We start from the raw sequence: 9,549 nt of genomic DNA, 5'->3' as shown, positions 1-9,549 counted from the left end.
GGGGAATATTCTTGACCCAACACCAGGACTGGCCCCTGCCCTCACTGTTCCTGTTCACTGATTGTGGTTCAGGACTGACTCCCAGGCATCCTTCAGGACATGGTCCAGCTCCTCACACAATACTGGCCAGCAGCAATCAGGGCTCCAACAACAAAGATGAAGTAAGGTCTCCTAGACATAGACAAGGGGGAGGTGTTTAGTGGGAGGAAAGGGTCTGTGAGAAAAGGCTTTGATTTTTCTCTGAGAAATCACCCCTCCATTTCCCTGTCTTTCCTTTTTCTGAAGGTTGAAATGAGCAGACCCAGCAAATGTCCAACAGCAGCTCCATCAGGCACTTCCTCCTGCTGGCACTGGCAGACACGCGGCAGCTGCAGCTCCTGCACTTCTGCCTCTTGCTGGGCATCTCCCTGGCTGCCCTCCTGGGCAACGGCCTCATCATCAGCGCCGTAGCCTGCGGCCACCACCTGCACACGCCCATGTTCTTCTTCCTGCTCAACCTGGCCCTCAGCGACCTGGGCTGCACCTGCACCACTGTCCCCAAAGCCATGCACAGTTCCCTCTGGAACACCAGCACCATCTCCTACACTGGATGTGTTGCACAGGTTTTCTTCTTTGCCTTTTTCATGTCAGCAGAATTTGCACTTCTCACTGTCATGTGCTATGACCGCTACGTGTCCATCTGCAAACCCCTGCACTACGGGACCCTCCTGGGCAGCAGAGCTTGTGCCCACATGGCAGCAGCTGCCTGGGCCAGTGCCTTTCTCAATGCTCTCATGCACACGGCCAACACATTTTCCCTGCCCCTGTGCCATGGCAATGCCCTGGGCCAGTTCTTCTGTGAAATCCCCCATATCCTCAAGCTCTCCTGCTCAGACTCAAACCTCAGGGAGCTTGGGCTTCTTGCTACTATGGCCTGTTTAGCTTCTGGATGTTTTGTTTTCAATGTTTTCTCCTATGTGCAGATCTTCAGGGCTGTGCTGAGGATCCCATGTGAGCAGGGACGACACAAAGCCTTTTCTACCTGTCTCCCTCACCTGGCTGTGGTCTCCCTGTTTATCAGCACTGCTCTTTTTGCCAACCTGAAGCCCCCCTCCATCTCCTCCCCATCCCTGGATCTGGCAGTGTCAGTTCTGTACTCGGTGGTGCCTCCAGCCCTGAATCCCCTCATCTACAGCCTGAGGAACCAGGAGCTCAAGGCTGCAGGGTGGAGACTAATGACTGGATGGTTTCAGAAGAATTAAACTGCTGGCTAGTTTCGGCATATCACTTGTAATAAAACTTATCTTTGATAGTTGTTGCTTGATTTTGTGATTTCTTTGTTCTTTTCTTTCCTTTGTTTCAGTTTTTTAATACTGTCCACAAAGAAAAGATATTATTTGTGCTTCATTTCATTTTGTTTACCTCCAAATTGGCTGTAGCTCACAGACTATGTCAATGAGGAGCTGTGCTCTCAGTTCCTTTAAATGAAATAAAGGATCTCCCAGCAGAGTTTTCACCAAAGATCCCCCTGTTGTTGCCTTCTGTGGAGCTGCAGCAGCAATGTCTGTGTGCAGAGCTGAGGCAGATCAGTGCTGGCCCAGCAGCTGTGCCCAGCAGCAGCAGCAGCACTTGGTGTTGCCAGTGCTGCTGCTGTGGCCCTGCCCCGCTGCCCTGGTGGCCCTGCTGTTGCTGCAGGGCCTGAGTGCTCTCGGGGCCGGGCACAGCCCTGGGGGTGGCAGTGCCGGGGCTGCAGCATGGACAGGCCATGGGCACTGCTGGGGCAGCACTGACACCTCAGGCCCAGGGCCTGGGGGCTCCAGGCTCCTTGCCCAGGCTCTCTCAAGAACACACCCAGGCCAATGCTCAGCACAGAAAAGCCCCGTGAGCAGCCTCAGGCTGGCCGTGGGCAGGCTGGGGGCAAACAGCAGGGCTGGGGCTCTGCAAGGGCCCTGGGGGAGATGGGAAGGAGCAGCAGAGCAGGGGCTGATCCATCCCCAGTGCGCTGGACAGCCCAGGGCAGCGTCCCAGAGCATCCTCATGGAGCTGCCAACAACATCCCCCCTCTGCAGCCCTGGCCTCTCCCCCAGCTCACACAGGTGCCCCATCCTTGCAGGCACAGACACAGCAGCACTGGCTCAGCAGCCCCTGTTTGCATTGCACACAGCAGGGGGAGCACCCCCATGCTGTTGGTGTGGGGACATGAACCTGAGGGAGCACAAATGCCATCAGCCATGGGGGGAAAGGGCTGGGGGACACCAGGGAAACCACTCAGCTTTGTCCTGGCCTCTGCACTCAGCCAGAAAGTTTGTTCCCATCAGCTGGGAGTTTCCTGTGCCCCTGCAGATGCCGTTGCTCAGAGCCAGGGCTGTCTGGCAGCCACCCCCAAGCTGCCCTGAGCATTTCCTTGGCTTCACCTTTGCTTTCTTTACTCTTCCTGTTACAAATTTCTTCCTACTGTCCACCCCTGTTCCCTCCCCTGCAAACAGCCCATCCCTGTTTGCCCTTTCCTCTCTGGCCACACTCCCCATTGCAGTTCCTGACTTGGCCCCATAGGAACGTCCCCTGGGGAGCAGGATCATCCTACAAGTGCTGCAGGAATTGTCTGCAGGCTCCTGCAGTGCCTGGTGCTGCTCCCTTGCCAGAGGCACCCCAGGCCAGGGGGGCACATCTGAGCTGCTGTGTCTGGCTCTGGGGCTCCCTGTTCTGGGCAGTGAGGAGGAGCAGCAGAGGCTCTGCAGGACTGACAGGATGGGCTTTGGGGCTGGCAGGGGAAGCTGAGGGACCTGGGCTGCTGGAGCTTCTGAAGAGGAGGCCCAGGGCTCGTCTTGCAGCTGCTCCATGGGTGGTTCCAGAGAGTCACAGAATCAGAAAGGTTGGAAAAGACCTTGGAAATCATCAAGTCTAACCTGTGCCCTGACACCACCCTGTCTCCCTAGAGCCTCCCCTTCTCCAGGATAAACAACCCCAGCTCCCTCAGACACTCTGAAGAAGACTTGTATTCCAGACCCCTCCCCAGCCTTGGTGTCCTTCTCTGGACATGCTCCAGCCCCTTCATGGCCTGCCCAAATTGGGGCCCAGAACTGGACACAGCACTCGAGGTGTGGCCTCATCATTGCTGTGCACAGGGGAACAATTCCTGCCCTGCTCCTGCTGGCCACACCATTCCTGATCCAGGCCAGGAGCCATTGGCCTTCTTGCCCACCTGGGCACAATGCTGGCTCATGTCCAGCCTGCTGTCCATCAGTCCCTGCAGGTCCCTTTCTACCTGGCTGCTGTCCAGCCCCTCTGTCCCCAGCCTGTAGAGCTGCAGGGGTTGTTGTGGCCGAAGTGCAGGACCCAGCACTTGGTCTTGTTCAACCTCACCTTGTTGGATTTGAGCCCTGGATCCAGCCTGTCCAGGACCCTCTGCAGAGCCCTCCTACCCTGCAGTAGATCCACACTCACACCCAGCTTGGTGTCATCTGCAAATTTCCTCATGCTGGACTCAGTCCCCTCATGCAGATCATCAGTGCAGACATTGAAATCCACGCTGGCTGGCTCTGATCCCTCGGCCATCCTGTGCGTGCCCTGGGATGGCACTCAGGGTGATCTGTTCCATAACCTTGCCAGGCACCCAGGTCAGGCTGACAGGCCTGGAGTTCCCCAGCTCCTCCTTCCAGCCCTTCTTGGGGATGGGCTCACACTGGCACCTCCAGTCCTCTGGGACCTCCCTGCTGAGCCAGCACTGATGGTAAATGATGGAGAGCAGCTTGGGGAACTCATCCACCAGCTCCGTCATCCCCCTGGGATGGATCCCATCTGCTCCCAGAGACACCTGTGAGCATCTGAGTGGCTCAGCAGGTCCCCAGCTGCTTCCTCCTGGTTTACAGGGGGCTGCTCTGCTCCCTGTGTCCATCCACCAGCTCAGGAGAACACTTCTCCTAAGTGCAACCTGTTTTGTTCTTGAAAACTGAGGCAAAGAAGGGGTTAAGTACCTCATCCTTTCCCTCATATTTGGTAACCACATCTCCCCCAATAATGGATGGAGATTGTCCTTGTACCTCTTTTTGCCATTAATCTATTTATAGAAACATTTTTATTATCCTTCACAGAAGTGACCTGGTTAAGCCTTAAGCTTTCACCTCTCTGATTTTCTTTCTGCATGACCTAACAACATCCTTAAACATTTCCTGAGTTGCCTGCCTCTCTGTCCAAAGGTGATGCAACTTCTGTTTTGCCTCAAGTTCCTGCAAAAGGCCCATCACATTCAGAACGTCACCTGTTGGCTAAAGAATGCCTCAGACGAAGAAAATACAAGAGTCTATAAATTAAAAGAGGGAAAGCAAGCTACTAAAGTAAAAGAAGAAAAAGTGGCTGGGAAGGCTAACAAAAACTGGGACCCCCTTGATCACTTACCTCCCTCCTACCCTTGCAGTACCTCAAATCCTTCCTCCAGTTCCTCTTTCCGTGGACCCAATTCCTCCTCCTCTCCCAGCTGTCATTCCTTTACCACCTCCTAACCCAGTTATACCTCCACCACCTTTCCCTCAACCCTCTTCTTACTCTCTTTACCCTTCACTACTCTTCCCTTACCTCTACCATCTCATGCGCCCCTTATTCACCAGCAAGTTCCTGCTCTGCCTCCCCCAGCACAAATGAGAAGCCAAACAACATCTCAGAATCTCATGCCCAAGAGTGAGGTTAACCAGTCAGCCTCCACAGCTGATGTTGTTACAACCTATTGAAAGTGGCTGAAGTGGAAAAATTGTTCCCCCTCAGAGAAGTTCCCATGGGCGGGGTGGTCAGTGAGACTGGATTTGTAAATGCTCCTTTGACTGCATCCGAAGTTTTAAACTTTAAAAAAGAATTGTGAAATTTAGTGGAAGAGCCAGTCGGAATAGCAAATCAAATTGATCCACTTTTAGCCCTAATATTTATCCATGGGGAGAATTGAACTTCATCTTTAACATCCTATTTTCCCCAGGAGAGACTCGATTAATAAGAACTGCAAGAATGAAAATTTGGGAGCGAGAAAACCAACCCTGGCCCCCAGGTGACCAAAAAATGCCTTCAGTGGAGCCTGACTGGGACCCTAATCAAGAAGAGGGGAGAAGGAATATGAGAGATTACAGTCCATGATGACCAGAGGGATAAAAGAATCAGTGCCTAGAGGGAGTAATACCAGCTTAGCCTTTGACAGCAACCAGAAAAAAGACGAGACCCCAGCACCATGGCTTAATGGGCTAGAGGAAAACTTCCAGATTTACTCTAATGTTGACCCAGGTAGCCCAGAAGGCCAATCTCGGGTTCCCTGTGGTCAGGGATGACCCTGAGAATCCCTTTTTCCCAGCCCGGTGTTTTGAAGGAGTCTGAATTCTTCGGCTCTGGTTTCCAAGGTTCTTTATTGTTTCTTATTTATAAAATTTTTTTCTCTGGCCTGCCAGAGGTCAGACAGAGGCAGACTCCCTGCCCCTGGGCTGGTGCCTACATTTTATACTATGAACTATGTGTAGCTTATTTTTCATTATTTTCCAATACCTAAAGACACATAGGAGGGGACTTTCAGTATTAATCAAAACAAATGCACCTTTTATTGTGTGCCCACAGCAGATGCAACAGAAGGATTAGAAAGGAGATAAAGGACAGAGAGAGAGAGAGAAAGGAGGGTTGGGTGAGGGGAATAGCTACCAACAGAGAGATGAAATCCTCGTGGTCCAGCCAATAGTTCTGTCTGGTCACGTCGGGGAGAGTCTCAAAGCCTTTGGTTAACTCAGGGCTCTTTTATAATCTACCGCTGGGAGGGAGCAGGACGGCACATGGAGGGAACAGTGGAGAATAAACCCATTGGGAACAGGTACAGACAGTCCAGTTCTGAAGAGCACAAACCGGTGCCAGCAGTGAGCGGGGCCCGTTGTTTCAGGACTGGTTCCTATGGGAAACATCCCGCTTCCCATGGCAGACATCCCGCTCCAGTCAGGCCAGCACCTCTGGGTTAGAATTTGAAGGGTCTCAGTCTCAGTCCTTGGGGAGGGCTTCAATCTCTGTCCTTGATGGCGGCTGTGAGGCAGATGAGGGATCTTTGAACCATCTCTTACAGACTGGCGTCGCAAAACATAAAAACAATTATTCATCTCCCCTTAAAAGAAAACTAACTGAATTATTTTTCTTATTTATAGTATTATTATTCTATATTTGTATTACCAAATTTGAATGTTTATATTAAAAAACCCATACCATTTTAGAAAGCAAAAAATTTATTGGTCATTGGTTCTAAGTAACACGATTCCCTTCATTAATTCACTGTCCAGTGTGGCTCTTGATTTCTCCTTAATGCTAATTAGCCCCATTTTAAATCCTTTTGTAATCCTTTTTTATCATTTTCACAGAAAAGGTAAAAAAGGCCACTTTGGGGTCTCTGGTGACATTTCTGGGGCACATTTGGGGCAGTTTGGGGTCTGGAGAGGGAATTCAGAGAGAACTTGAGGGTCTGGAGGACACTTGGGGGAGCCGAGTGGGCACTTGGAGGGGCACTCAGGGATTCTGAGGGACAGTTCGGGGTCCGGGGCAGCACTTGGTGGTCCAGGGGGTTCCTTGGAGGTCAGGGAGAGGAATTTGGGGCCCTTCGGGATCCGGGCGGGCCCTTGGGGGGCCCTGACAAGCTTCAATGGGGCGTGGGGTGTGATGGGACTTGTAGACGCCGGTCTAATGCAGTTTAACATGGCCGCGGAGCATCACGGGAGTCCGAGACGCAGCTGCAATGGCTCTCAGTGGGGCGCAGGGCATGACGGGAGATGAAGTCCCGGCTGGAACAGCACTGGACATGCGCCGCAGAGCATGATGGGAGCCGTAGTCCCGGAAGTGGCTCCAGCCCTTGGTTTGGGAGTCCGGGAAGGCTCTGGGGGGAGACTCCTGCGTCCGAGCCGCGACTTGAGATCCTCGGGGGAACGTAAGCGGTTCGAGAGAACTTGCGGGGAGTTCGCGGACCTCTAACAAGGTTCTTTAGGGCGGGGGCACGGCAGGAGTTTTAGGCGCAGGATTGTGTTCTGAGGGGCTCTGGGGCCGCGGGGGAGGAGAGGAGATGAATCCCCAGAAGTGGCTGTACCGGGCATCTGTGGGGTCGGGAGCACTCAGGGGATCCGGGGACGCTTTTAGGAGGTCCCGAATGGGCGCTAAGGGGGCAGTGAGGGATCCTGGAGGGTCTGGGGGACACTTAAGGGACAAATGGGGGGCCGATCCCAGTGGTTCTGTGGAGCGCGGGGCATGACAGGCGTTGTAGTCCCGGCTCCAATGGGGCTCAATTGGGCCGCGGGGCATGACGGGAGTTGTGGCTGAGATAGGCACCGTCCCCGAGTCTCCGATCTCTGGCGCTGATTGGCTTCGAGTGATGACGGGCGGGAGCCTCGGCAAATGGGATGTGGCAAAGGCGGGAACAGCCCATTCAACTTCTCCAGTCCCCCCCAATACAGCCCAGTTCATCCCCAGTACAGACCAGTGCAATGCCAGTACAGCTCAGTTCATCCCAAGTAGAGCCCAGTTCAACATCTCCAGTGCCCCTCCAGTCCCTCCCAGTACAGCCCCGTCCCTCCCAATAACCCTGAGTTTATTCCCAGTCCCTTCCAGTTCCCTCCAGTGTCATTCACAGGATGCCCCAGTGTCCCCAGTCTTCTCCGCAATGGCCCCAGTGTCTCCAGTATGTCCCAGTCCTCCCCAGTGTCACTCCCAGTATGTCCCACTGTCTCCCACAGCGTTCCCAGTGTCCCCAGTATGTCCCAGTCTTCCCCAGTGTTTCCAAGGACAGTTTCATTTCTCACGGTGGCCGTGGCAGCCAAACCCAGCAGTGGGGTCAGTGCAGTGCCCACGGCCACAGCCCCTGGCAGTGCCCAGTGCAGCTTGGGCTGATGATCCACCCTCACAGCTGGCCCAGGGCAGCTCTGCAGTGCCTTTGGTGGCACCTGGGGCTGGCACACACCTGAGCAGGGTGTCTGTTTGCAGTGGGGAAACTCAGCAGTTTGAGATTGCTGCAAAAAGTACAAAAAGGGAAAACCCCTCTTAGGCTGGGTGCAGCCAGCTCTGCAAGCACAGCGGGGCCCAGGGCAGTGAGGACAGACAGGATGGTGCTGGGCAATGTGGAGCAAGGTTGTGCACACTGGGTCAGAGCTCCAGGCACAGCTTCTGTGAGCAGGCCAGAGCTGCTGAGGAGAGTCCCTGGGTCAATATCAATCACAGAATGCTGCAATCACCTCTGCTCTAAAGAGAAATTTAATCAAAGACACCCTTTAAAATAGGAATGTATATTTTATTACTGCTCTTTGAAACCTTTCTGCATAACTGGACTAGGAAAACTTTAATGACCCTCTCAGGGCTTTGCTGTTGTTTACATCACACTCAGTCCTTAAAAGTGTCTTGAAAAAACTTCTCAAGAACTCAAAGTTAAATTTAAACTCCAAATTTTCTTGAAGTTTTAATGGCTGCCACTGAGGGACACAACTACCTGCCTCTGCCTGCCCACACAAAGGCTCCTTCTGGGGGCCATGCTGCACTACAGCCCTGCCCTGGCAGGGAAATTCCTTTCTGTTTGGGTCCTGTCTGGCTCTCCCTGTCTGCCCTTTGCATTAATTCTTTCTTTCTCTGACTGTTCTCTATTGTGCCAAAAGGATCCACATCTATGAAACTTTCCTTCAATCCATCCCAGGTCTCCTCTGCTGTCCTCAGTTTCCACTCCACTGAGCACAGAGCTGCTTTGTCTCTGTACATGAATTTGCTATTTCAGACGGTGTCATTTACTCAGGCCTGAGCTCTAGTCAGGGATAACTCCCAACCTCACATGGACATGTGATTCTACCAGTGTGTTGCTTATATACAGCCACTTAATGTGAATTACAATTCATCCATTTCCATAAAACCCACCCCAAGTTCCCAGATTCAGTCCTTGTTTTCTCTATCCCTGCACCCTTCAGCCAGATGTCTTCATCTTCTCTTCCAAACATTCCTGCTGGGAAAGCAGCCCCTGCATACCTTGTTCCTGTGCTGAAAGTTCACAGGCACAGTAAAAACTGAATGAACCCTTTGGGTATCAGCCCCAGGCTCTGTGTGGGCAGGCAGAGGCAGGCAGGAGGCAGAGCTGTCAGCAAAGGAAGGGCCCAGCCAGGTGGGACAGCCGGGGGATGCCGACAGCCTGCAGGGACAGAGGCGCAGGGCAGGGACACCATGGGACAGCCTGGGCTGCACAGGGCACAGGGATGGGCAGCAGCTGCAAGACAGCCCTGCCAGAGCCAACTTGGGCAGCACTTTGGCCATGGCTGCTGGGCCTGGGCCTGAGGCCATGAGGGGACAAGTGACCCTTGCAGGGCTGGGACCTCATTGCCTCCTTGTCCCTGCTCAGCAGCCTGGCAGGGGCCGCCCCATGCTCCTGCCCTTGCCATTGCACATCCCCACATGCCAGTGCCCATCCCGGGAAGAGCCCTGAGCAAGGAGGGAGGGACAGGATCTGCATGGCCAGGGGCTGGGGCTCAGGCCTTGGCCCTTTGCATTCCTCAAACACATCCAGCTTTGCTCAGCACCAGAGAGACCTTTGCCTTGCTTGTCCCCAAC

At 53.6% G+C, this 9,549-nt stretch overlaps 1 protein-coding gene across 1 annotated transcript; it reads left to right on the top strand.

Annotated features, from left to right (window-relative positions):
• The first annotated feature begins 308 nt into the window (after window positions 1-308).
• Window positions 309-1,241, top strand: LOC141730046 (olfactory receptor 14I1-like). The gene has a single exon (XM_074546683.1). The coding sequence runs from the start codon at window positions 309-311 to the stop codon at window positions 1,239-1,241; it is 933 nt and encodes a 310-aa protein (XP_074402784.1).
• Window positions 1,242-9,549: the final 8,308 nt, after the last annotated feature.

The sequence above is a fragment of the Zonotrichia albicollis genome, chromosome 9 (genome assembly GCF_047830755.1).
Source record: "Zonotrichia albicollis isolate bZonAlb1 chromosome 9, bZonAlb1.hap1, whole genome shotgun sequence".
NCBI lineage: Eukaryota > Metazoa > Chordata > Aves > Passeriformes > Passerellidae > Zonotrichia > Zonotrichia albicollis.
Note: the sequence above shows the minus strand (reverse complement) of the source record. Positions and strands in the feature narration are given on the sequence as shown.

Excerpts from the sequence above, each read along its gene's own strand:
- LOC141730046 (XM_074546683.1), top strand. The coding sequence starts at position 309 with ATGTCCAACAGCAGCTCCATCAGGCACTTCCTCCTGCTGGCACTGGCA.